Source organism: Fusarium musae, chromosome 5, assembly GCF_019915245.1.
Source record: "Fusarium musae strain F31 chromosome 5, whole genome shotgun sequence".
Lineage (NCBI taxonomy): Eukaryota > Fungi > Ascomycota > Sordariomycetes > Hypocreales > Nectriaceae > Fusarium > Fusarium musae.
This window is the reverse complement of record NC_058391.1, coordinates 1,702,408-1,729,974: the sequence shown is the minus strand read 5'-3', so window position 1 is coordinate 1,729,974 and position 27,567 is coordinate 1,702,408. Positions and strand designations below refer to the sequence as shown.

The 27,567-nt window shown below is 50.5% G+C and overlaps 7 protein-coding genes across 7 annotated transcripts; 4 read left to right on the top strand and 3 right to left on the bottom strand.

Annotated features, from left to right (window-relative positions):
- Window positions 1-1,070: 1,070 nt before the first annotated feature.
- Window positions 1,071-5,070, top strand: J7337_006925 (uncharacterized protein; the record flags this gene model as incomplete). The annotated part of the gene is made up of 3 exons (XM_044824584.1): window positions 1,071-1,226; window positions 1,279-1,466; window positions 1,524-5,070. The coding sequence occupies 3 exons, from the start codon at window positions 1,071-1,073 to the stop codon at window positions 5,068-5,070; spliced, it is 3,891 nt and encodes a 1,296-aa protein (XP_044680241.1).
- Window positions 5,071-6,179: 1,109 nt separating this feature from the next.
- On the top strand, window positions 6,180-11,974 carry J7337_006924 (uncharacterized protein; the record flags this gene model as incomplete). The annotated part of the gene is made up of 2 exons (XM_044824583.1): window positions 6,180-11,331; window positions 11,382-11,974. 2 exons carry the CDS (start codon window positions 6,180-6,182, stop codon window positions 11,972-11,974), a joined length of 5,745 nt encoding a protein of 1,914 aa, XP_044680240.1.
- Window positions 11,975-12,368: 394 nt separating this feature from the next.
- Window positions 12,369-13,723, bottom strand: J7337_006923 (uncharacterized protein; the record flags this gene model as incomplete). The annotated part of the gene is made up of 4 exons (XM_044824582.1): window positions 12,369-12,395; window positions 12,517-13,369; window positions 13,445-13,541; window positions 13,681-13,723. The coding sequence occupies 4 exons, from the start codon at window positions 13,721-13,723 to the stop codon at window positions 12,369-12,371; spliced, it is 1,020 nt and encodes a 339-aa protein (XP_044680239.1).
- Window positions 13,724-15,513: 1,790 nt separating this feature from the next.
- Window positions 15,514-16,074, top strand: J7337_006922 (uncharacterized protein; the record flags this gene model as incomplete). Its single annotated transcript, XM_044824581.1, has 1 exon — window positions 15,514-16,074. One exon carries the CDS (start codon window positions 15,514-15,516, stop codon window positions 16,072-16,074), a length of 561 nt encoding a protein of 186 aa, XP_044680238.1.
- A 717-nt stretch (window positions 16,075-16,791) lies between these two features.
- Window positions 16,792-17,219, bottom strand: J7337_006921 (uncharacterized protein; the record flags this gene model as incomplete). Its single annotated transcript, XM_044824580.1, has 2 exons — window positions 16,792-17,130; window positions 17,205-17,219. The coding sequence occupies 2 exons, from the start codon at window positions 17,217-17,219 to the stop codon at window positions 16,792-16,794; spliced, it is 354 nt and encodes a 117-aa protein (XP_044680237.1).
- Window positions 17,220-19,721: 2,502 nt separating this feature from the next.
- Window positions 19,722-25,059, top strand: J7337_006920 (uncharacterized protein; the record flags this gene model as incomplete). The annotated part of the gene is made up of 2 exons (XM_044824579.1): window positions 19,722-23,316; window positions 23,369-25,059. The coding sequence occupies 2 exons, from the start codon at window positions 19,722-19,724 to the stop codon at window positions 25,057-25,059; spliced, it is 5,286 nt and encodes a 1,761-aa protein (XP_044680236.1).
- A 1,389-nt stretch (window positions 25,060-26,448) lies between these two features.
- Window positions 26,449-27,245, bottom strand: J7337_006919 (uncharacterized protein; the record flags this gene model as incomplete). The annotated part of the gene is made up of 2 exons (XM_044824578.1): window positions 26,449-26,858; window positions 26,906-27,245. 2 exons carry the CDS (start codon window positions 27,243-27,245, stop codon window positions 26,449-26,451), a joined length of 750 nt encoding a protein of 249 aa, XP_044680235.1.
- Window positions 27,246-27,567: the final 322 nt, after the last annotated feature.

Here is a 27,567-nt window from a genome sequence, read left to right as displayed (position 1 = left end):
GCACTACAACAAGCAACCAAACTCAGATGGCGTTTTGAACGACTCACACCGAAGACTGGCGAGGTTCAACGGAACGCGCGGGGTCCGGGAGAATCGAGGCCGTTGAAGATGGGATCCGGATGTGGAGACTCGACTTTGCGGCTCCCGAGAACACCGTAAACCCGAAAGAGCCAATAGGAAGGGAGGATATCTCGGGGCCAGGGTCTCCATTCAGACGGAAGCAACCTGATGATGATGGTCTCATCTAATCTCTGAGTTGATTACGGGGTAAGTTTATTAGGTTGCCATCTCAAGGTACGCAAAGACATTTGCGTAATCTGATGATGATGCAGTCTCACTTGGGAATAATGCTGTGAAATATCAAGATCTATCTAGTTGAACCCTTTCCTGTTAAGCCAAGACTTCAGTCATGAGATGAGGCATGTGTCCGGCATGTGTCCGGCACGATTTCCGAAAAGACCCTGGTTCAACTGAATGCATGGCATGCATGTTGCCTCAAAGGATGGATGGACTGCCCCTATACAAATGAACAGATGGAATTGTTACTCATGAGAAGAAAATAGGTAAAGAACTAGCCAAGAACTAGCCAAGAACCTCCTGTTAAACAACAGCATCAAATATTGACAACTCAGCAAATAGTTACACAAACTCTTTCTTGCGTCAACCTCCGTGATCGCATCGATAATTTTCGTAGATATATCCATTATCAATCAGTGACCCACTTGGACCACTTTACCTGCGGATCTGATAAAAAAAACACAAGCTACTCCGTAAAATGCCAAGGATCACCATTCGTTACCGTCTAAATCTGGTCTACCCTCACTCCACCCCCAGGGTTCATCTCTACAAAGTTCTCGGGTGCTATTTTCTTCAAAAGCACGCTATCCCCTCGGTAAAAATCATGATCTCCTCCCTCTCCTTTCTGGTTCCGTCAGTCTATTTCTTTCTTCAAGGAGGGCTTATAGCCTGAATATACTGACTGGCCTGATCCTTTGACTTTATATCAAAGCGCCAGATCACACGACTTCACTTCTTTTAGGCGTCAGGATCGCCTGGTGCGACATATCACCATGGCGCCCAGTATCAACGAAAAGGAAAATGAAAAGGTCGTAGGTGGCAGCATTGCGGCCTCGACTCCTGAAGATGCTGTTGTCAACGCCGAGGGCGGCGATGCTACCACTCCTGGAGAAGAGGGAGAAATCGAGGGTTCTTGGGGTGACTACAAGGTAATAAACAGCGATGCAAAACCATGGGGGGGAATATACTAACACTCCTAAGCGTATCCTCACATATGCAGGCCCTACAGAGTATTTGATGCAAGGCATTGCTCTCATTGCTGCCATAGGTTCAGGTGCCGGTATCGCTCTCCAGAACCTCATATTTGGACAGTTCATCACCACAATTACCGACTTTACTTCTGGAGAGTCTCAGCCTAGCAAGTTCCGAAAAGAGGTTGCCGACCTAGCGTGAGTCCTTCATTGCCATATCCCCTATGTACAGCTCTCTCCTAACGTTCATACAAGTCTCTACTTTGTGTACCTCGGCATTGGTCGATTCGTTCTCTCCTACATCTGGAACGTCTTTCTCACCTATTCCTCTTACCGTATTGTACGCAACATTCGAAAGGAGTACCTTCGCGCTGCTCTTCGACAAGAGGTTGCCTACTATGACTTTGGAAGCGGCGGTTCCATCGCTACGCAGGCTACTTCCAACGGCCGCTTGATCCAAACCGGCATCGCTGAGAAACTCGGTCTCTTCTTCCAGGGCATCGCTGCCTTCCTCACTGCCTTTATTGTCGCTTTCGTCGTGCAGTGGAAGCTCACTCTCATTTGCTTATGTATCGCTCCGGCAACCATCATCGTCATGACTGTTGTTGCGACGATGGAAGCTGTTCACGAAGTCAAGATTCTCGAGATTCACGGCCAGGCCAACTCGCTCGCTGAGGGTATTCTCGCCAGCGTGCGCACTGTTCATGCCTTTGAGATGCGAGCTAGACTCGTCGACAAGTTCGATAAACACCTTGAGGAAGCTCACACTGTTGGAAAGAAGATCTCCATTCTCTTTGGTCTCATGTTCTCTGCCGATTACACCATCATCTACCTCGGTTTCGGCCTCGCTTTCTGGCAGGGTGTGCGTATGCTTTCAACTGGCGAAATCAAAAGCTCGGGCGTCATCTTCACGGTTCTCCTCTCCGTTGTCATTGCCGCTGTTCAGTTGACCCAGCTCACCCCGTACACTATCGACTTCAGCCGTGCCATGTCTGGTGCAGCACAGCTCTTCACTCTCATCGACCGAGCATCAGCTATCGACCCCCTTTCCAAAGATGGCGAAACACCATCAGAGACAGTTGGACATGTCGAGCTCGAGAATGTTTCGTTTGCCTACCCCACCAGACCTGGTATCACTGTGCTTGAAGACTTCTCTCTTGACGTCCCTGCTGGTAAAGTTACGGCACTAGTAGGTCAATCAGGATCAGGCAAGAGCACTATTGTCGGTCTGATTGAGCGGTGGTACAACCCAAAATCTGGTACTATCAAATTGGACGGTCGGCCAATTGACAAGCTTAACCTCAACTGGCTCCGCCGAAACGTCCGGCTCGTCCAGCAAGAGCCTGTTCTCTTCGAGGGTTCTGTTTTCGACAACATTAAGCACGGTTTAGTTGGTACTGAGTGGGAGAATTCACCTGCTGAACAACAGATGGAACGGATCCAGGAGGCTGCCAAGATGGCTTTTGCCCACAATTTCATCATGGAACTCCCAGAAGGTTACAACACACAAATCGGACAACGAGGTGGACTTCTGTCAGGTGGTCAGAAACAGCGTGTTGCTATTGCTCGCAGTGTCGTGTCGCAGCCCAGGGTTCTTCTTCTTGACGAGGCTACAAGCGCTCTTGATCCTCACGCCGAGAGTGTCGTTCAGCAAGCACTCGACAAAGCATCTGAAGGCCGCACTACCATCGTTATCGCTCACAAGCTCGCCACCATCCGCAAGGCTGATAACATCGTCGTCATGTCCAAGGGCTCTATCATCGAGCAGGGCTCTCACGAGTCCCTAATTGCTCAAGATGGTGCCTACGCTAAACTCGTCAAGATCCAGAACCTTGCAGTCGAGGATGACCCCAATAATGTTTCAACTGACGAAGAAGAGGAAGTCGCCCCGGAAGGAGACAAGGAAGAGCTCGGTCTTAGCAAGACGGTTACCCAATACGAAACCCACGTCCAGGAGCGTCTCGAAGCTGGCAAGGAGCTTGGCAACTATGACAACCACAAACAAATGGGCATCTTTTATGTCGTTTATCGTCTGATTCGTGAGAGCCCAGAGGTTGCTTGGTCGTATTTCTTTGTTCTTGCGGGATGTCTGGGAGCTGTTGCAGCATTCCCCGGCCAGGCCATTCTGCTTGCGCACGTTGTCGAGGTCTTCACCCTTACTGGTGACAGGATGAGAGACCGCGGCGATTTCTACGCAAGCATGTTCATCGTTCTTGCAGCCGGTTTGTTGGTGTCGTACTTTGCTCTTGGCTATGCTACCAACACCATTGCTCAGTTCCTCAGCCACAAACTTCGCAAGCAGAGTCTCCGGGATATGCTTCGCCAAGACCTTCAGTTCTTTGACCGCAAGGAAAACAGCACTGGTGCTCTGGCCAGTCGCGTTGATTCCAATCCCCAGTCGATCCTCGAGCTAATGGGCTTTAACGTGGCCCTCATCCTCATTGCTATTCTCAACCTGGCTGCCTGCAGTCTCTTGGCTATAATTCACAGCTGGAAGCTGGGTCTGGTGGTCGTTTGCGCTGGCCTTCCTCCTTTGGTCAGCTCCGGTTACTTCAAGATTCGCCTCGACGCCAAGTTGGACCGGGATACCTCGAAGCGATACTCTACTAGCGCTTCAATTGCTTCTGAGGCCATCACTGCCATTCGAACCGTTTCTTCTCTGGCCATTGAGGAGTCAGTCTTGAACAAGTATGTTGATGAGCTGAACCAAGCCGTTACTGGATCAAAGAACGACCTTTTCCGTATCATGATCTTCTTTGCTCTGACCCAATCGATTGAGTATTGGTTTCAAGCTCTTGGTTTCTGGTATGGATGCCGTCTTCTTTCATTTGGCGACATCTCCATGTACAACTTCTTTGTCGCTTTCTTGGGAGTCTTCTACTCTGGCCAGGCTTCTGCTCAGCTTTTCCAATTCTCAACCAGTATCACCAAGGGAGTCAACGCTGCCAACTACATATTCTGGCTCAATCAGCTCCAGCCCAACGTCCAAGAAACGCCTGAGAATCGGGACAACGGCCCCAAGTCGGGAGGTCCGGTTGTTTTGGATGATGTCCGATTCTCGTACCCTCTTCGACCTCATGCCCCTGTTCTCCGCGGCATCGACCTTGATGTCAAGCCTGGACAATTTGTCGCGCTTGTTGGCGCATCGGGTTGTGGAAAGTCAACTATGATAGCTATGCTTGAACGTTTCTATGATCCGTCAAGCGGCACAATCAGCATTGCTAACTCAGCACTTCCCACTCTCAACCCTCGCCTCTACCGCCGCATCATTGGTCTGGTTCAACAAGAGCCGACTCTTTTCCAGGGCACGATACGGGAGAACATTGCTCTTGGTGTCGATGAGCCAGAGGCCGAGGGTAAGGACCCTGCCACTTCGGTTCCTGACAAGCGGATTGAGGCAGCCCTACGCGCAGCCAATGCATGGGACTTCGTCTCGTCTTTGCCCGAAGGCCTCGATACACAGGCTGGTTCGAACGGCGCGCAGCTGTCTGGAGGACAGAGACAGCGAATCGCCATTGCCCGAGCCCTCATCCGTAATCCAAAGGTCCTTCTCCTGGACGAAGCTACAAGTGCACTTGACACTGAGAGCGAGAAGATTGTACAAGGCGCATTGGCAGAAGCAGCGAAGGAAGGAGATCGCATTACCATTGCTGTTGCTCATCGCTTGAGCACAATCAAGGACGCTGACAAAATATGTGTTTTCTTGGGTGGTAAGATCACAGAGGCGGGAACTCACCAAGAGCTACTTGCTCAGGGTGGATTGTATCGAAAGATGTGTGAGGCACAGGCTCTGGACAGTTAGACGTGCCTTGTGTTATGTGTTTGAACTCGAGGGCTAAAAGTTATAATCGTTAATGATGGCATAGATAATACCCTTCAATATTGATTCATTGAAAAATAATATAGCGGTCATTCAACCCTCCAGGGTAGCCTCTGACCCAAAGGATGGAATTTGAAATTGCCATCCATGGATGATTAGATCTGTTGTCTTGGTTCGGGTAAGGAATGAGCCAAGACCACGCCCAGGGGTTACACTCTCAGCCGTGTCCAGGGGATGACCTTGTTCTAAAGTAAATTTGATCGTATCTGCTCATCAGATGTTCAATCAAGGCGAAAGATTTGGGTCTAGATTCCAGTCGTTGATGGGGAAGTCAGTCAGACGAGGGGCGGATAATCTACGGTTCCATTCATATTGTCAGACAGGTACGGAGTACTGTAAGTTTACTAGAGCCTAGAACTCGGCGAGTTCTAGGACACCATGCAAGGTGCATACGTGACTGAAAGAAAACAGTACTAGGGACGAAGGTTCTAAAATGGGCTGCTATTCCAAGCTCATAAATGATAATGTGAAGTAAACTTAGTCAAGAAATAATAGAGCCTAGGAGTATTCCAAAAGCTATGCCTAATAAGTCTGAGAGCAGTGCAAGTTTCAACTACATCTCGTCAATTAAGGACCTCTTAGTACAGAAATCCATCACCATCCTACGGCGCCGAACGGGTGGCAGTTGCCTTTCTGGGCCCCCATATTTTGGTTCATGCCAACTTGCACTTATGAGAGATCTGTACTGACTTCCACAACGTTTCCCTTCCAACTTCAGCAAATGCCCTCTTTCGTTACCCAGATGACCATGGCGAAAGGGCGACTCTAACTGAACGCGACAACACACAATTTGATTCTTGTATACTAAGTACGAAATTCCTCTCCTGGCTTCTGATTTGCCCTATGTTACAAGGCCCCTCTACCCCCTGAAGTCGCAAAGCTCCCGTCCTAGCTCCGCGTAGATTAGCTTGCTCGGTAGTAGCCCCTTTGTACTGAAACCGTTCCGCTGACACGATTGCAAAAAGTATTTGCTAGTTATTGGCACTTCTTTCCTTTTCACCCTACGAGCCAACGCCCGAATCGGCTTCGCGATGGCTTCTGAATCGCAAAAAGCGACAGATTTGGCCACGATGCCAAACCATCCCGATCCTACCAGCTCCACCGAGGCTCCCGCACATGCGACGTCATCTACAACCCCAGACGCGGTCGTCCAAGCCGATCTGCCTACAAGTCCAGACGTGTCGTCACAACAGGATCAAAAATCTTTGGAACAAGACGGCGCCGCCAACGCCTGGCTTTCAAACGAGGATGACGGCGACGATAGCAATGGCTGGCTAGCTTCCGATGATGCAGTCCCCAACCAAACACAAGCGGAAACCGCCCTCGAAGAACCCAAACTCGAAGTCGCCTCACAACCAAAGGCACCTGTATCTCAGCACTCAAGTTCCATGTCATTCGCTCGCACAGTGTCTCACGAAATCAGCTTCGGAGACGAGGAGGAAGGTGAATGGAACCTGAGTCGCACTGATACCGATCCTTTCAAGTTCATGCCGCCTACAGACCGAACAAACTCTTTCCCACCTGTGCCACCCGCCCACACAAATTCCGAAGTAGAGGATCAACAACCTCTTCCTTCCAATCAGGCCTTGGACGTTTTAGAGGAAACCGAGAAGGAAGCGGATGCAGAGGAGGAGCTATACCAGCGAGAGGAGACGACAGATGGGCTAGATGCACCCAGGCGAGGACACTCCTCTTCTATATCCATTGGTGGGGACTTGAAGAGTCCAGAGGGCCAAAATTCCGATGAACGATATGAAGAAGGGATGCCACTCATTCCCCCTCCCGAAAAAGAAAACCATGAGGTTCCTAGTGAACAACCAAGTCACAGTTTGAGCGACTCGTTCGACGATGAAGCCGGAGAAGGTGATGATTTCTTCAGTCAAGTTCAAGGCTTCGAACAGCCCTCTGATGAAAAACCTGCCCCGGCTTTGGAACGAAAATCGACAATGCAAGTCTTGGATTCCATGAACGCTGGCGCCATCTCGAACAAGTCTGCACTTGAGGGAACCCCCGAAGAGGAAGAAGAAGACGAGGAAGAGGAAGAGGATGACAGCAGTGATGATGACGAGGGTAGCGATGAAGACAGCGAGGAGGACAAAAAGTCAGCGCAGCCTGCACCAACACCTGCTTCATCTGACCCAGCTGCTGCAGCATCCGACTCCTCCCCAGCTAAGAAGGAAGACCTTGCCTCAAAATGGGAACAAGCTTTCGCCGATGACGAAGACGACGATTTTCTGCTTGAAGAGAATGCGGGAGGTGACAAGCAAGTTGACCCAGCTGCATTCTTTGGAAGTGATGATGAAGGCTTTTTGGAGGATGAGGAGCCAGCTCCAGCTCCAGCTCCAGCTCCGGCCCCTACCTCACGTCAACCTTCTGCCTCCAATCCCTATATGCCGCAGGTACCAACTGCTCACCCAGCGCCATCTCCGTATGCTCCCAGTATGCAAGTTCCTGCGGCTGCTGCCCCCCAAATCTCGGCATACAACACTCCAGCACCTGTCGTAGCACCTTTTGGTACAGCTCCTCAATACGGCCAGCCTCCGCCAGCACGTCCTGAGATGTCCAAGGCACAAAGCTTCGCAGATAAGTCAAAGGGAGGTTACCACTCACCGTATGACCTGCCTACCGATCTCGTCACCAACCTGGTGAAGCCTCGAAAGAGGGCGAGCATGCAACAGCTTTCCCAAGCTAATCAGCTTCATGCTCCGGTTCAACCTCCGCCTAGAAGTGCGAGCGTTGGCATGCCGGCTCCCCCAACGAGACTCACTCCTCCTTCCTCTAGCCATGGCCTGCCTAGCCACCAACAATCTACAGCACCTCCCAAACCCACTACTCCTGGTGCGCAACACAAGGAGAACTTCTTTGAGGAGCTGCCCATGACATCTAGACCACGGCCCAGTTCACGGACAAGCCAGAGAGCTCTGTCTCCTGCCCGAAATGCGCCCCCAATGGCTCACGCACCACATATCCCTTCGCCATTAGCTCCCGCGGCACCAAACCATATAGTTCCGTCGCCTTTCCCCGCGACGACGGTCACCCCTGGTGAACCATACGGCGATCTCACTAGTCAGCCGGCTCCTGTTCCAGGTGCTGGCCTGGTTGCGCCTGAGAGAGTCAGTCCTTATGCTGCCCTGACCACTTCTGCCAACCACATGCCTCCGCCCGCCTCGACAAGCACCTCTCGATATTCCCCTGCACCTGGTACAAGCCATACTGCCCCGCCGGCTCCTGCAAGCAGTCGTTATTCACCGGCACCTCCCGTCCCTAAGAGCCACGGTTCTTACGGAGCCGTGGCAACTGCTGGCCCCGGGCCTGTGCTCCCACACCAGCCCAGGACATCAAGCCCTTTGACCCATTCTGAGAGTGCTCACTTTGAGCCAAGGATGAGCCGAGTTTCGTCCCTGCCACCCACACGTGAGGTAGATGAGGAGGATGAGCAACAGACTCCCACTAGATCTGTGAGCGCTACTCATGCCATACCTCATTATGACTCGAGGTATAACCCTGCATCTCCTCCAAAATCCACACAGACACCACCTCCTCCAAGCTATGCTGGCCAACTTACCCTCTCGCCTCCCAAGCAATCGGGCCCATATGTACCCCATGCCCCGCCAACAGCGCAGGCAGGCTTTGTTCCTCCTCCTCGCGCTCAGACACAATCGCCAAGCGCATCCTTCGGTCATAAGCAGGCTCAGAGATCCTCAGACTCAGCACGCCGACCTTCGTCTGCCCACTCACACTCCTATCCTTCTCCAGTAGGCGCAAAGCCAGCCCCCTCACCTTATGCTCCAGTGGTTCCCACTGCTCCAATGGCCCCGGCCCCTGGTGTTTCAACTGTCCGTACCCGTGGCCAGTCTATCACAATGAACATGGTTGCGCCCACTGACGGGCGGGAGCATGATGAGCTTCAGCGATGGAAAGGAGTGCCTATTATCTCATGGGGTGTTGGCGGTACTGTCGTCACCTCTTTCCCCAAGAGCGTTCCTCGGTATGGCATGAACCAGGCTGTTCCGATGATCGTACGAACACCAGGAGAAGTCAAGGTCCAGAGTGTCAAGGACATTGAGCCGTTGCACGAGCATGTGGCCAAATTTCCAGGTCCTCTCAGGGGTAAGTCAAAGAAGAAAGAGACCATCGGATGGCTCAGTGCTGGAATTGAGCTACTTGAGAAAGATCTTCCTGATGTCTCTTTTCACTCCCAACTCTCTCTCGAGGCGAAGAGAGCTGTCGAGCGTCTGCTCCTATGGAAGATTATGCGTGTCTTCGTTGAGAACGATGGCACACTGGAAGGTAACCCTACTGTAGAGGCAGCTGTCCGAGATGTCCTCTCGCCTGGTGAAAGTACATCGTCCGCAAGTGATGATGCGCTTTTCCCTGCCGCTACTAGTTTTGATACAGGAGTACCCTCGGTCACGTCAATGCAAGCCGATGGTGTCGATGTCTCATCCATGGATCAAATCCGTCATCATCTCCTGAGGGGCGATCGAGACAAGGCCGTTTGGGCTCTTGTTGATAAACGACTTTGGGGTCACGCCATGCTGATTTCACATACTGTGGAAGGCGATCTTTACAAACGCGTGGCACAGGAATTTGTTCGTAAAGAAGTTAATTATCCTGGCCACGCCAACGAATCTATGGCTGCACTGTACAAGATTCTTTCTGGAAACCTTGAAGATTGCGTGGATGAATTAGTACCTGTTCATGCTCGGGCTGGTCTTCAACTGGTGTCCACTGGCGGGGGCTCAGGACCTACCAAGGATACCCTCGACGGATTGGACAAGTGGAGAGAGACTCTTTCTCTTGTCCTGAGCAACCGAAGCACTGATGATATCCAAGGATTGAATGCCCTCGGAAATCTTCTCTCTAGTTATGGGCGAGCTGAGGCAGCCCACATTTGCTTCATCTTTGGCCGCCATGCGTCTATTTTCGGTGGTCTTGACGACCCCAACGCCAACTTTGTGCTCATTGGAGCTGATCATAGGCAACAGTCTGACCAGTTTGCCAAGGAAACAGAGGCACTCCAGCTTAGCGAGGTCTATGAGTATGGCCTGTCTCTTGCAGGAGGAGCTCTTGCAGCCGCAGGCACACCCCATCTTGCTGCCTACAAGCTCGAACATGCAATGACTCTTGCTGAATATGGCCACCGGGACAAGGCAATGCAGTACTGCGACGCCATCTTGACAGCAATGTCCTCCCAAACGAAGCGATCGCCATACCATCATCATGTTCTTGAGACTGCTGTTGAAGACTTCATGTTAAGATTGAAGCAAGCGCCGAAGGAGGAGAGTGGCTCATGGATTTCCAAGCCAAGCATGAATAAGGTCTCGGATAGCATGTGGAACCGATTCAATAAGTTTGTCGCGGGCGATGATAATGAGGAGAGCAATGGAGGTACTGGGGAGGCAGGGCCGTTTAACCGCCCCTCTGGAGAGTTCAGTCGTTCACCTTCGGTTTCTAACTTTGACATCTACGGTCAGCAGTCACCTAGCTTCGGCATGACGCCTGCTCAACCATCGGCAAGCATGGCAGCATCCAAATACGCGCCGAATGTTTCGATGCCAACTGCTTCCGCGAACCTTTACTCCCCCACATCTCAGTATACACCTGGACGAAGTTCTACCGAATACGCCCCTAACTCATACGAGCCCTCATACCCTGGTGCTGCCTCGGCTGACCGAGGTGAAGGCTACATCCCTTCCGTTCCTCAGTCTGAGCCGACCAGTGCTGGCCTTAGTGGACCGGCAGGCCTTGCACCAGCTGCTCAAATTACGCAGGGTTACTCTCCTGCTGGATACCAGCCATATGGAATGCCGACATCGACACCAATATGCAACGATGATACGCCTGCCGATAGTTCGTCACAGGGGTTCCAGCCTCTCAGTTACGGATACGAGCCGCCTCAAATGTCCTCAAACCCGCCTGAGCAGGCAAGTGAGCACAATACTGGAGAGAGCGGTAATGGCGGCTACGAGCCGCCTTCATTCCAGCCTTACGGTTATGAGCCTCCATCATATGAGCCTCAGTCCACTGCTGAGGATGACGATGAGCAGCCTAAACCCAAGAAGAAGAGTTTCATGGATGATGACGATGACGACTTCCCATCCATGAAACCTTCCGAGAAGTCAAAGGCGGAGAAGGACAGGGAGAACGACGAGATGTTCCGCAAGGCTGCGGAGGAGGATTGTGAGTTTGCTTTTCTTATCGATATGATACATAGCTAACAAGTTGAACAGCCAAGCGCGCAGCTGCCCAGCAGTCATCCAAGAAGGGCTGGGGCTTCGGTGGCTGGTTCGGAGGTAGCAAGAAAGCGCCCCTTGAGCAGACCTCCTCTGGCGATTCTTCTCCTGGCAAGCCTATCCGGGCGAAGCTGGGTGAGGCCAGCAGCTTTGTATACGACCCTGAACTAAAGCGATGGATCAATAAGAAACCAGGCGCCGAAAACACACCAGCCAAGACTGCTACACCTCCCCCCCCCAGGGCTGGCCCTCGATCTGTCTCTGGAACCCCCCCACCTCCCACTGCTACTCCTCCTCCACCTTTGGTAACGAGCAATAGTGCGCCGCCACCCCTGATGCCCCCCAAGGTCCGAGTTGGAACACCAGAACTGTCCAAGCAGGCATCGACGGAGAGCCTGGGCCTCGCACCCCCTGCTATGGCTCGTTCCGTTTCCAACACTAGCAATGCCAGCGCACCGCCCAGTCGGCCAACCACAAGCATGAGCAATGCCAGCAGCATCGACGATTTACTCAGCGTAGCGCCTCGCAAAGCTAGTGACAAGAAGAAGCCACGAAAGGGTGGTCGATATGTCGATGTCATGGCCAAGTAAGGCACGAACAGGTGTCATTCGTTTGGATTTGAAACACCGAGTCAATTTCAGGCGTTCTTGTTGGGATTCGTGCTAGAAACGAATCGATTTGTATTAATAGTTAGGCTATTGTTGCGTTTTGTATTTCTGCGATGGTTTGAATTGTAGGAGCGCTGGCCTGGGGCTATAGCAGCGACTGTACACAAAGTACTGAGGAAGCAGACGAGTTGTAATGTTTTGGATCAGGAAGAGAATAGACCTAATGCTACCATCGAGACATGATTACGACTCGAGGATATATTCGACAAAGAACGATAATACGATGAAAAATTCTGCCGTTGAACTTTTTTTTTGATTACTGTGTGCTTTGACAGATATACGCTTTTGACTCAACGTCCAACTTGATGCCAGAATCTTAGAAATCGCTACCCAGGTCCAACTCCTGTAACATGAAAGGTCACTATTCATCTTGATGTATCTCACATACTATATGACTGTACATAGTACTGGCATTGTTAGCACATAATTGATGGGAATTGAGGGCAAACAAAGGGCAAACTCACTGTCACGACAGAGTCATCCGCTGCAGCATCATCGTACTGGGGCACATAGACGTAGAGAATCAATGCATGGTCGTCAGCAAAACAGGCAATGACCCTGCCTTCCAAGCGACCAACACTAAGGACACGGCTCCAGTCCTTGCCATCGACACGCACAGTCGCCCAATGATTGGGACCGCCTTCTCGAAACTTGGTGCTTGGATGCTCCTCCACTGGGCAATCGAGCTGCGCGGGATCAAGCTCTGGGTTCTCAAGATTAGACCACACACTACAGATATCTGTAGTCTCGGTTGCGATCCGTAGCCGTAGACCACCGTGCATGTTGGCGCTAAGCTCAAGTTTCGGTGATTTCGTATTAGCGGAAGAGCCAGAATTAGAGGTCATAGCAAGCTTGGTGAAGCGGTCTGAGATGGCCTTGAGCTGAAGAAGAGGGGGTAGTTGAATGTGGACATCTGGTTCTCGTACTCGAGGCTGCATGATAGTCTCAACTGTTTCGGGGTGGAGGACACGCACGGGTATGTCCTGCGTAATGATCTTCTCATGCTCTCGCCTCAATGAAGTCTCGAGATGCTCCGCCTGAAACATTTCATCGTCATCGAATGGGTCATCCCCAGCGGCTGTCCCTGAAGGTTTCGCGGCCCCAGGTGGGTTGGTAGCTGACGTAGTCGTTGTGATGGTCATCGAAAGAACCGGCAGACCGTCTTTTTTTGTGAGACGCAGGGAAGCAGAGATACTGTTGAGCGCAGACTTGAGGGCGCGTTGGAGGGGTTGAAGAGGGAGCTCCAAGTTTATAGTGTTGCCTGCCTCGGCGGACTGAATGTGATAGCCATCAAAGATGAAGTCCATGGCAAGGGACCTTGATATTTATGAGCAAGTACATATGTAAGAGAGCCTAAGGTAAGGTACCTAGGTCAGAAGGAAGAAAACATACGCCCATACTTGAGATCCCATGTCTGGGATGACGGTGAATCGTGCAGTATCATCGCTCAAGCGCAACCAGGCAATCTTCTCAAGAGAGCCAAGTGCAGCTGTAAGCTCTGTGACCAGGATTAGCACAGCAAACCCGAGAAAAGTAAGAGAGAGAGAGAGAGAGAGAGAGAGAGAGAGAGAGAGAGAGAGAGAGAGAGAGAGAGTGTGTGTGTGTGTGTGAGTGAGGGAAAGACTCACTTGCAAATGTGCGAATGTTTTTCAGCTCTGTACGAAAACGCATGTTGAGGAGTCGCAATGATAAAAATGGTGCAAGTAAATGGAAGTGAGACTGATATAGACAAAGAGATGTAAATGCTGGGAGTCGCGAATTGTGGGTCTAGGTGGCTGCCTTCACCATCGAGATACATGAATCGGTAGGAATTCTAATCTTTACCTGGAGGCATATTAGGTAGGTAACTGAATATCAATCATACGAACTTGTAACTAGACGGTTGCAAGTCTTTGCTATCTTGATCTGTACATGTAAAAATCCACTCAGACTAGGTATGTATAAGATAGTAACGCCTACCTATCGACCTTGTAGGGATTTGCAACAAACACACACGAGAGACAACGCTGGGTGCAATTAGAGATCTACCTCATCACCAACCTTACCACAAGTAAGGTACGAAGGTAGCACAATTTTAAAATATGGAAGCAGTTACTTGCAAGATAAGTTAACTTACCCAGGTTCGTAGTCAAGCCCCATGGAATGTGCAATCGGCATCCTCGAATGGTGTTAAGAGAGGCAGGAATCTACGTTTGGGGAAATTAAAACTGCCTCATCTGTATCAAAAAAACAAAAAAAAAAAAAAACAGTAAAAGGAGAATGTGTCCAACGCTCGATCGAGGAAGGCAGACATACCTAAGATAAGGTAGGTATGTACCAAAAAACAGACTCCTTTGATTTAGAACTCTCCTTTTCTTCTTCTTCTTCATCATCATCAGAACACATCGTCAAGATCATCACAACTACTATATATCACATCCAGACTCTCACTTAATTGTCCGTTCGCTCATCACTCCAGACGCTATGAGCAATTTCACCACTCAGACATGGACACTGCGAAAGCACACAGCGTCACAGAGTCTTCTGGGCAACACCTACCGCACCAAGACATGCTTCCCGTTTCACAAGTCCCCGAGATCAGAAATCCAGTCGAGGCTCCATCCTCAGTCCCAGTCCCAGCTGAAGGAAATACTGGCAACAAAGCAAAAAAACCCTTCTTCAAACAAATGTGGAGCAAAGCCAAAGGGCGATTACTTCGAAAAAATCCAAGAAATGAGGAAAGACACTTCCTTCTTCAAAGTCCACAACGATTACCTCCTGCCCACCAGCGTGGACTAGCAGATCCGTCAGGTTTTGTGAATTTGGGGAGACAAGATCCCAGAGCTCGCGATCCAAGAGTGGTGAAATATCCTGATTCAAGCCCGAATCGCTGTGTCATGTGCAACAGGCGACTCCATCACTTTACCAGCGATTTTGAGAACTGGAAGCGCTGCGAGACTCGAGTATATCTTCCTTGCGGTCATCCATTTGGCCACCGTTGTTTGTACAATTACCTGACCGAACGTCTAAGGTCTCGAACTCCAGAGAGCGATGCTATCATTGTTAGAGGGGAGCATTACTGTCCAATGGGGGGTTGTATCCCCATTCGACACGAGTGTGACCACCTTGCTATTCCAACACTAAAACTCCCCCAACCCACGTACGAGGACCAAGAGAGCCAAATTATACCACGAGAATGTGACTTTTGTGCATCTAATCCACGCGCCAGAAGGAGGATCAACCGCAAGGAAGAATACTCCAAGAAAATGATCCCAGGGCCATTGCCAAGGCAACATCCATATCTAACAGAGAGTATGGTTTCTCGTGTTAGAAAGGCCTAGCGCGCCTGGTACGAATGGAAGTTCCTTAGGATCAATCGGTTGCTGGATGACGAATGGCTTTCATATCTCACACAGCATTTTCAGGAATGCGAGGGACGCAGATACACATGGTTGAATATCGTCATAGAGCCACCGGCAAACATGGACCCTCAAGAAGAAAACCTTATCAGAAAATCCATTGGCGCCCCTAAGATTGATGTCCTCCCGGGTCAGCAGGAGCAGAGTAACCTGCCCACAGGCCCAAGCACCGAGATGCAAGAGAACCGAAGCCAGGCTGAAATAATAAAGCAAAAGACAGCTGAAATCCCTCCAGCAGTCGGGAACGCTGACGATCCTGATGCGATCACTCCTGCTGAAGCTTCCACTTCGTTTGTGTTACCTAAAATCGATAACCAACCTCCTATCGAATTTCCTACAACAGGAGAGACAGGCAGATCTGACGTGGGAGCCGCATCAACTAATGGTGTCGTAGGAAATAAGAACAGGACGAATCCCACAGCGACCATTGACATTGAGCCTCGGTCGCTCGTGCACAAGGCTGCCTCGGTACCAGACCTGGGCTCTATCAACAGAAAGACCAATGTTGATCCTGGGGGAGATATGACAGAGAAAAAACCCGAAACAGTGGATATTTTCCCTGATCCACCGAAGGATGATCCAAAGAAGTCAGCCGAAGAAGTTGCTCAGCCGATAGCTGCATGACCACATTCTAGCTTCTGTATCGAGCGGAGGACTTGGCTATGGGGGTGGCACCAAGGATCGGGGGTTTTCTCTTCCACTTTCGAAAAATGGCTGTATACGTCGTTATTGGTTGTGTCTTGAAACTGGTGCGATTTTGGATGAAAGAGCGACACAGTTTTAGCGATATGATTTTAATAATTGAGGCAGCGATGAATGAATAACAACCTGTTGCTTCAAAGTTACATGGGACTATGAAACATACTGTCGTATAATAAGCTGCACATCATGTTCTATCACTGGAGAATAGAGAGTTGTTCGATTGGTATTACTAAATCCATTTGATCAGCCATTTCCACATCTCGGCGAAATAGACCCAGGCAGCTCGGGGTATACTTGAATTAAGTCGAGAAATGATATTGATAAAACTAACGACTTGAATACCTTGTCCTAAATTAATCTAAGCATTTCAAATCTTCAAGTATAACTGACTGTTTCTGCTGTCGCCTCACAGATGCTCTCTCCTTGACAATCATCCACATATGTAAGATATGTCATAAATCCGAAGAGCGCAAGAAACGTATTGAATTGTAACATTATGACCTAAAATTATTCCTTGCAAGCCGGTCTGGCTCATCGTCGCTATCGTCCCTAAAGCCCTCTTCAAGACTGCAAACATGATGTCAGTCACTGATGTGATATGACGTGCAACAAAGGTTCTTGGCCGCTAAACAGCAGCACTTACTCTCTACTTAATCGCCTGGCGTTGTCTGGCCGTGCAGCACGAGTATCAGCCTCCATCTGGCGCCACGTATCCTCATCGACGCTCCCAAGTTCCTCTCCATCATCGTCTTCCAGTCCATCATCGGAGACGTCCTCGGATGCGAATGCGACTGCGCGATTGGAGCGCCAAGTGGCTATTCGGGACGTTATGCGCTGTCGCAGAGACGATGTTTGGGAGGAGAGTGTGTCGAGAGGTAGGTACTGGCTGTAGCGAGCATATCGGCGCCAGAGGGGAATGAGGACGTAAGTGAGGAGGATGAAGAGTATCAAGGAGATGACGGCGGGAACAATGAGCGTCTAGTAGCGATCATACGGATGTCAGTAGGAGAGGAGCAAAGAGGCAAGTTGTCATCGGATGATGTGTTTGTTACCTTGATAACAGACATAGTAGCGCCCATGCTCTATATATCAGAATCTAAGAGGACAGGCAGTCTTGCAGTCCGGCTCAGCAAAGTTTGGAGGCCGAAAATGTCACGATGTTGAAGCTGGAGGTTGCCGTGATCGCCCTGAGGCTAATCCGTACAGCGGGAAACGTGGCTGAAGCCACAAGGGCCCAGCGGGAGGTGACGACGCCGAAGATCCCGCTAAAAGGGGCGGGCCAACATTACCTTAGTTGGAGACTTGCAAGGGGGTCCATCATCACTAACGGCCGTGTACAGTATTTTTCTACCTTAGAACGATCTCAATAATTAGCCAGCGACTGATATCCAATTCCTAGATATGGAAGGGATAATAGTTTTCATATGGCTTACCCGGGTAGTTTATTGATAATTGATTCTCTGTCTACGGATACCTACCAACCTAAAAGACTAGTAATATTTCAACTTGCATTAATAAAGAGCACTCAATTGCGCGTAGCCTCACATTTACTGCATTATATATCAATTACTGGCGCTTCAAGATGCGCCATCAATTTATTTTAGCGTATCGTTGTTCACATGTGCATAATCTCCCATCTTCATGGGACACGTCACCATCGTATGCTATCTCAACCATTCATCCACTGACATACGGCAATCAGAAACTGGCAGTCAACGGAATGGGCAATTTGAGACAGCCGACCTCGCTTAAGAATCAAGAATAAAATACGGAGTACGGATAAAGAAAGATCTTTTGTCTTGAGATCGTAGGGAACGGGACATAAGGGTCCCGATCTTCCTGAGGCGGAGTAGGGATGCTCAGAGTCGCAGTAGGGAACTTGAGACAAATGAGTGATTCTATGAGTAATTGCCACTGATACCATGATGAAGAACTGACACTTATTCTGGGCCTTGAGTTATTAAGATGAATGGTTGTGTAACTGATCTCGTGGTTTGAGGATTGCTACACGTTGGCGCAGCTGAAAACCCCAACTAAGAATAGCCATGAACCATTTATTGTATGTGATGATGAGATTGGTTCGCAGCTGAAAGACCGCGCATATGTCTTATTAATTGCGCCAAATCACAGTGAAATACATTGATCCTAGTACGACTTTTGGCTGTGAGACTCCTCACTGAAAGGTAACTCAAATGTCCCAAGTCTCTGGTATTGGGTTATAAGCATTTTGGGTCTATGGATTCATGTATCACTAACAGTGGAGGGAGGGTCTTATGCACAGATTCCTGTCACTCGGGACTCTAAGGAAGACAAGAGATTCTTTCAATAAGCGTAGTTGTCTCAAACTTTCTTTAATAAGCTTCAATTTCTGGTCTTCAACTTGAATTCTTTCTAGGTTGACATGCACCCGCGCGTCCTCAATCTACAGAGCCCACTTCCCCTGGCAGATCTCCTGATGCTAGAGATGGTGTCGATGCTAAAAAGGTGTCTCTCAGACCAGTCACAGGGCTGCTTGGGCATAATGAATATCCATGCATGATCATGCTATATCACATTATTTCTAAGGAATCTCACTGATATTACGATATAACTGTGCTCGCTGATTTAACTGTAGTGACTTTTACAATACTGATTTACTACATTATTTAGGTATTGAGTATCAATCTATATCTCTCGCTTTGGGCCTTTGTATGCGTTCTTAACCTAAGAGCTCAAGCGGCGGCTAAGCAATATTAGGCCCATAATCCCCGTAAACAAATGAGCCAATCCGCATTCCTGTTGCTAGACCCTCGGCTTGGTCCTCAGATCCCTGATCATAGAAGGATCCATTTGGAAGCCCGCCAACCCAAGTCATTCCCATTCCTGGGTTGGGCTGGCTACTGCGGATATTGCTGGTGCTGGTGCTGGTGCTGGTACACTGTGACTGCTACACCACACTGCACGACCTACCTAACTCTCAACGTTATACGACACCCCGACTGCAGCTGTGCAGTGACACGCTACGCTCCTTTGTTCGTTCACACCATTTCGACTTAATTCGGGTTGCAATTCAATTAATTTTCTTTTATCCTATTCTATTCTGGCACCTCTCATTGAAACATTCCGTCTGCATCATCTATCCAAAAGCCACAGCTTAGGCCTTTTCTTTGTCTTTTTACCTTACTTTACCCCCTCCCTATCTAGACTACGCGGGCTTCTTCACACTCAACCAAACTCCAGACGACCAAGGTTTCAAGTCCGATCATAGCGCTTCCGCCGATTCAACTGACGCTCCGGACCCCGAATAACTTCACTATTTTCCTCAACGGCGATATCGTGCCCCCGATGAAGCGAGCGGCCCTGGGCCAGCATATCGCCAACTTCACGTGTTCAATTTGGTAGCCGTTGGCAAACGCTTCCCCAGGCTCATCGAAACCCTGGCACCTCCTTTTTTCCCTTACTGTACACCCCGGATCAACACCAACACAGGTATTTTCGAAATACGATTCGCAAACTAAACACTCCGCTTCGACGACTGTCGCGGCCACGACCGCTCTGTCACACCTACCGCCGTCGCCGTCGCCGTCGCCATGTCTGACAAGACGAGGCAGTCCTCTGGCGGCCGGTCTTTATTCTCACGAAGTAAGCACAAAGACAAGCGCTTGACCGAGGAATCGAGATACCCCGCAGACGATGCCGCCAGTTTTCGCTCCTCGCGCCACAAACGAGAGTCGTCTGCCATCTCGCTGGATCGCCCAGAATCTTCTGATGGCGGTATCAACCAGATGGCGGGCGTAATTACGTCGATACCCTACGATGCCGTTGGAGGTGGATCACGCTCTCCCATACCTGTCGAGTATCTGCCCAAGGGCGAGCAGATGCCAGTGCGCCGTGAACCTCTTCCGCACCACCTAAACAAAAATGGCCTGGACTTTCACCAATACCCGAGCTGGGATGGAACGTCGGCACAGTCTGGTGCTCATTCCCCAGGGCGACAACCTCTTGGATATGGATATGGCAATGTTACTATGGCTTCAACGGGCCGTCAGACCCAATATCAGCAATGGGGTCCGCCTAGGGGCAGCTCTTCCCACTCGAATAATCCTCCCAACCCCCGATACGACTCATATATGTCATCTAATGCTCGGGGCTCGGCTGATAATCTGAGCATTCAGTCAGGTAGTACAAGTTTCCTTGATGGAAGGATATCACGCTCACCAAATGTAGCTATGCCCAGTGCCTCTTCCCAAAGCTCTTATGCTGCTTCTCAGCACTCGAACCGCGATTCTCACCGGTTTACCAAATTTCCGTCTGGCCCCCCTCCAGGACAAAGCGATCCACAGGGTGGTTTCTATTTCCCCAAACCAGACGACGATAATGTGGTCGAGCAGATGTTCCTCCAACTGATGCAGAAGCGAGGATGGCACAATCTCCCCGAGCAGGCCAGGAGACAGATGATGGCCTACCCCGCCCAGAAGAAGTGGACGCTGATCTATCAGGATCGACTTACTGAATGGCAAGGCGAGCAGAAGCGCCGGCAGACAGCACGCCCGAACCAGTATACCGCGACTCCCGATATCACGACGTACTCCGACGAAGAAGGTACTCCTGAATGGTATGTGCGGCGAGTTATGGAGGATCGCCTTGACACGAAAGGTATGGGAAGTTTGGAAGTCAATTTGCGAACACAACAGATTGGTTGGGTCAAGAGATTCGTCGAGTGCCAGGGACAGGTCGCTCTTATGACCTTGCTGCTTAAGATCAACCGCAGGACAGCACAGGGGCCAGTCCAGGATAACACCCGTGTCGACAAGAATCTCGATCGCGAATATGATATTATCAAATGTGTAAAGGCGCTCATGAACAACAAATTCGGCGCCGACGATGCCTTGATTCACCAAAAGGTCATGGTAGCCCTTGCTAGCTCTCTTATATCTCCTCGTCTCACCACACGGAAGCTTGTCAGCGAGATCATAACCTTCCTATGCACCTGGGGAGAGAATGCCGAAGGTCATCTGAAGGTCATTCAGGCGCTGGACGAGGTCAAGACCGCATCTGGAGAAAATGGCCGATTCGATGCTTGGATGCGTTTGGTGGAGGTCACCATTGATGGTAGGGGCAAGATGGGAAGTTTGGTCGGTGCCAGCGAAGAATTGAGGACTGGAGGTATTGGAATGGAGAACTTGCTTATGGAATACGCCGTTGCGACTCTCATGCTCGTCAACATGATTATCGATTCGCCCGAGAGAGATTTGGAGTTGAGGATACACATTCGAGCCCAGTTTACAGCATGTGGTATCAAGCGAATATTGACGAAGATGGAGGAGTTCCAATACGAACTCTTGGACAAACAGATTGAACGGTTCAGAACAAACGAGGCCATTGACTATGAGGATATGCTTGAGAGGGAGAATAGCAGTATCAAGGACGACGTCGAAGGCGAGGTCAAGGATCTGACTGATCCCGTTCAAATTGCCGATGCCATTCAGCAGCGCCTTCATGGCACCAAGACCAACGACTACTTCATTTCGGCTCTACAGCATCTTATGCTCATCCGAGCAAATGATGGCGAGGAGCGCCTACGCATGTTCCAGTTGGTTGATTCCATGCTTAGCTACGTTGCTATGGACCGGCGACTGCCGAACATGGATCTCAAGCAGAGTCTCAACTTCACGGTCCAAAGTCTCCTTGACAAATTGCATACGGACTCGGAAGCCAGGCAAGCCCAGGATGAGGCTCTTGAATCGCGACAAATCGCTGAGGCCGCAATGGCTGAGCGTGATGAGATGAAGGCTCAGCTTGAGCTGGGTGCTGATGGACTAGTTGCCAAATTACAAAAGCAACTGGACGAGCAATCTCGATTCATTGATGCTCAAAGAAGACAGGCAGACGGACTCAAAGCTGAATTGGACAGTATGCAGACTATGAGAGCCAAGGAAGCCCAGCGATACGAGTTGGAAACAAGAGAGCTATACCTGATGCTTCGAGATGCACAGGACGTAGCTGCTTCCAAGGCCATCAAAAGCGCTGCTGCTGCTAGCGCCAGCGCCAGCAGCAAGGTGGCTGGCCCTGAAGACCCTGCTCGGATGCAGGGTATCCTGGATCGCGAACGCCTCATGGAGCGGTTACAGATGCAGATCGAGCGGCAGAAGACACAATACAAGCTCGAGGGACGTGTTTGGGGAGATGCTGTTGGGCCTTCAGACCGTCTTCGAGCCCTGCGCGAGGAGATGGACGACAGGCCTGGAACACCTCCTGGTGGTGGTACGCCTCCTCGGGACTTCACCAACAGCGTTCTGGGCAGCATCCACCGCAATACCAAGATTCCACGCAAGCCCCTTAAGAGACGTTCTGATGGCGAGGTGATCGATGAGGACGATGAGACTGAGGGCGAGGACGGTGTCATCTTCGAGAAGCCCAGAATCGTCGAGATGAAGCGACCTACGATAGACCCCAAGCAGCAAGCTGGCTTGCTTGGTGAGATTGGTTCCAAGGTCAAGAAGTTCGATGCCAGTGATTCTGAAGATGACACCACCGGTCCTTCTCACCCTAGTATGGAGACTTCATCACCCATCACTCCACCAGGTGACAGCGAAACTCCCAAAATCGAAGTCACTGGTGCTGCTCCTCCGCCTCCGCCGCCACCTCCACCTCCTCCGATGCCTGGTCAAATACCCGGAGCTCCGCCGCCGCCTCCTCCGCCTCCACCTCCCCCAATGCCAGGCCAGCTTCCTGGTGCTCCTCCGCCTCCGCCCCCCTTGCCTGGCATGCTGATGCCAGGTGGTGGACCTCCTCCTCCACCACCGCCTCCTTTACCTGGTGCTGGAGGTATGCCCCCTCCACCACCCCCTCCCCTGCCTGGTGCTATGTCTGGGCACTTCTTGGCCCGACAACCCGCTTTCGGGGCTGCACCAAGCATTGGCCTGCCCGTGGTTCGTCCCAAGAAGAAGCTCAAGGCCCTGCATTGGGAGAAGGTTGATGCCCCTGAGACCAGTCACTGGGCAGCCCACACACCTTCTGCTGAAGCCCGAGAGGAGAAGTATCAGGAGCTCAGCAAGAAGGGCATTCTCGACGAGGTCGAGAAACTGTTCATGGCTAAGGAGATCAAGAAGATTGGTATAGGAAACTCTTCTAAGAAGGATGACAAGAAGCAAATCATCTCTTCTGATCTCCGCAAGGCGTATGGTCAGTTTATACCCCTTTATCCACCATTGATTTATCTACTAACACTGCACAGAAATTGCTTTTGCCAAGTTTTCACAGTACTCTGTCGAGAAGATTGTTCAAATGATCATTCACTGCGATCCAGAGATTCTAGACAACGCTGTAGTGATGGACTTTTTGCAGAAGGATGACCTCTGTAACATCCCCGACAATACAGTCAAGCAAATGGCGCCGTATAGCAAGGACTGGACTGGACCTGATGCCAAATCTCAAGACCGTGAACTTGATCCCTCGGAGCTGACTCGACAAGATCAGCTTTACCTCTACACGGCTTTTGAGTTACACCACTACTGGAAAAGTCGAATGAGGGCCCTTGCTCTTACTAGAAGCTTTGAACAAGAGTACGAAGAGATTAACGAGAAAATCCGACAGGTTGTGACAGTATCGGAGTCGCTACGCGATTCCGTTTCATTGATGAACGTACTTGGCCTTATTTTGGATATTGGTAATTACATGAATGATGCGAACAAGCAAGCACGTGGCTTCAAGCTCAGCTCTCTTGCAAGATTGGGTATGGTCAAGGACGACAAGAACGAGTCAACATTGGCCGACCTCGTGGAGCGTATTGTACGGAATCAGTACCCTGAGTGGGAGACATTTGCGGATGATATCAACGGAGTCATGACGGCACAGAAGATCAACATTGAGCAACTTCAGGCGGATGCGAAGAAATACATCGACAATATTCGAAACATTCAAATGTCGCTGGATTCTGGTAACCTAAGCGACCCCAAGCAGTTCCATCCCCAGGACCGTGTGAGTCAAATTGTCCAACGTATTATGAAGGAAGCCAGAAGAAAATCCGAGCAGATGGAGCTGTACTTGGAAGAGATGATGAAGACATACAAAGATATCATGGTATTTTACGGCGAGGACCCCGCAGATGATGGGGCCCGTCGGGATTTCTTTGCCAAGTTGGCATTGTTCGTGGGAGAGTGGAAGAAGTCTCGTGACAAGAACGTGCAGGTGGAAGAGACAAGGAAGCGTAACGAGGCGTCAATGAAACGGAAGCACACAGCACAACTTAAACTTACCAACGCCAACGCCGAGGCGGGACCTACGTCTCCATCCAATACCGGCGCTATGGACTCTCTCCTGGAGAAGCTACGTGCAGCTGCGCCGCAAGCTCGGGACCAGAGAGACCGAAGAAGGCGTGCGCGACTCAAGGATCGTCACCAGGTCCGCGTCGCGTCAGGACAGAAGATTCCTGACCTCGACGAAATCCCAGAAGTGGAAGCTGGCCTCAAGAACAAGGAGGAACCCACCGAAGACGAAAGCAAGATGCTCAGTCCCGGCCTCTCGTCGCCTCGTGAAGGTGAAGACGACGTTGCCGATAGAGCAGCAGCTCTTCTACAAGGCATGCGCGGTGGTGATGGCGCAGATGACAACGATCCTGAGAGGAGAGAAACCCTTCGAAAAGCCAGACGGCAAACAGCGGAGGAAGAGAGACGACTACGAAGACGGCGAAGAGAAAGGGCCACTACAAACCAGTCAGAAGAGAACCCCGACGAACAAAAGGAAGAACCCAGGGAAGAGCCAAAGGTAGAAGAAGGAGAGGCAGCCAAAGAGCCGCCGAAGGAAGAAGAAACGCCTATAGAAGATGATGTTCCAACACCTAGAGCAGCGACTACCAGCGACGGTGCCCCAGAAGAAGAGCAAGGGGAAAAGGCACAGGCACAGGCACAGGCACAGGCACAGGCATAGGCATGGCATGGCATGGTACAGGCACGAGGATGAGATGGATGGGCGGTGTTTGTGATTCGAGATGCATACCAACGGTGTTGGGAACTGTTTAGGAGTGGAAAGATCGCGTTTGTATGTATTGCACGCGCTATACGTAATGTCTACACCAACACATACAGTGGAAGAGAGAGTATTTGAACAATCTGTGTGTCATGGTGATCTTGATATTGCAGTACTGGTCGCAAGTGACAGTCAGATATAGGTGCCTGTGACCTTTCATTCTTGACCTTGTAACCCAAACCCTCCTCAGCCACGTTGTTCATCGTGCGCTGTCCCGAAGTCTTTTCCACCCAAAATTGCTTCTTCCTATTATGATTCGAGGTTTCCGTCGACTTTCCTTGTCGCCCCCTCCTTGTTCAATGTTTCGTCGGGGGAACGGCAAATAGACTGCCGAGGCGGCAGAAACCACCAGTGACATGACCCATGAGACCAATGCATACTTCTCGAATCAGAACAGAGCAGTCTTTCAAGACATGGTAAAGATAGGCGGCGCGTCCGACTTCGAGTGCCAGAAACGAGAGGATTGTAAAGAATCGAACATGGCCCTGATAAATGTCCGGTAATATCTCTCGTAAGAAGAAAATGAAGGTGAGTATACTAATGGACCCGGCCGCAATCAGAATGAACCACCGATTTGGGTCATCATGAGCTGGCCACAGGGCCAAAATGTACCACCACCATTTGCGACGAGGCTTACGGCGAAGATGGTCACCACGGGCTGGCCATAAGTACATAGCATACCACGACCAGCTGTGACAAGGCCTATGGTAAGGGTGTTTGCCAGCAGCAGCCCGGGGGTCAGCTTCAATAACTCTGTTCACAGCCGATCGACCATTGTGGTTTTCGCGTCTTGATCGTATGAGCTCTTCTGGTGTAGGAGTTGCGGGTCGACATATCCAGTTCCACAAAGTGGTGAGGACTATGTGGATGGCTGTTATGCTGAGTACGACACTTTCGAAAGAAGACAAGAATGGCGCAAGGATAGCCATGGCGAGACCGTTGCATGTATTCTGCGAAAGCTTGGGCTGGCTCGTGAAAATGGAGGAGTTTGTGGTAAACGTTGAAATAGGCACAGCCTTGAGATGGTCGAAGTTAAGCCCTGAACATGTATTGACGAGGCGAACAATGCGACAGAAGAACGGGAAAGGAGGGCTAAGAATGCATTACACATGCAAGATACTGCAAACTTTGATGTTCCACATAATTATTATACCTCCGCGCTCGTTTGGCAGGAGAACCAATCCACCTAAACGCCAATCCAGTTTACCTTTGCGGCACAACCTTAAAAGTGACAATTGTCCTCACGGAGATCGTAGCTCGTACTGCATGGACGTCGTATAGCCAGCACGCTCAGCGTGATGGACTCAGAGGCCTGTTGAATCCGCCGTTCCTGTTCATATACTGACGATACTCCGTTTTCTTCTCTTTGTGCACACCACCAGCATTGTTGCCCGAAACTTTCTTGTTCTTGGTTGTTCCAAACCCGCCGAAGCCCATCATGGCCTGCATAGCGGCCATATCGTCGTCCTCTGCGTCCATAGGATCCTCTTCAAGCTCTGAAGCCTGGCCCTCTTCTGAGCGGCTATTTTCCTCTTCACGCTGTGCGCGTGAAGGCGGTGGTGGTGAGCGGCTTGCGCGAGAGCCGACGTTGAAGGACATGTTTGGTGCCGGGCGCTTTGTGTCGGGGCGAGGGCGCGTGGGAAGTGCTTCGTGAGTAGGACTTCGTGATTGTGGTGACGCTGAGCGACGAGATTTGCCTGCTGGCAAGTTAGATTTCCATAACGTTGAAATGGGTGGGGGTGCATACTTCGCTTGTCTCTATCATCTTCGCGACGCTCATCTCGTCTCTGTCTTGGTGGTGCATCCTCTGCATCCTCTCTGCGTCTGTCTCTGGGGTCTCGGTCATCATGATGGCGTGGGCCTTTATTCCTAGGTCTGTTCCTATCACCATCTCGATCTCGATCTCGATGTCTCCTGTCTAGCGATCTCGATCTATCTCTGTATCCACGGCGTTCGCGTGATCTTGACCTGTATCCTCTGCGATCGCGGTCGTTGTCCCTATTATGCCCTCCACGCCTATCGCGTCTGTCGGATTCGTCCCACATTTGACGACTATCGGGTCGCCTGCTTCGCCTAGGGTCTCCCATTGTGTGTCTTGCAGATTCTGACTCCGGTTCTAAGAGATTGCTGATGATGTTTAGATATTGACAGTGTTGGGTGAAGAGTAAAGATGGATGTTCGAAAATGCATCTAACAAGTTCTAGAAAGAGGAAGGCTGAAACAAGATACTTTTAAGTGGGGTTCGAACTCTAAGTGGCGGTGGCTGGTGAAGCTTTATCATTGGCCCGAGCTCTCGTGGACCCCGGATCGTTCTCAACTCTCAGCCTTGCGTCGTCATATCAATTCGCTGCTCCTACGTGTTCTCTGGAGCTTGTTCTCACACAAACTCACCCAATGAGGAACTGGATT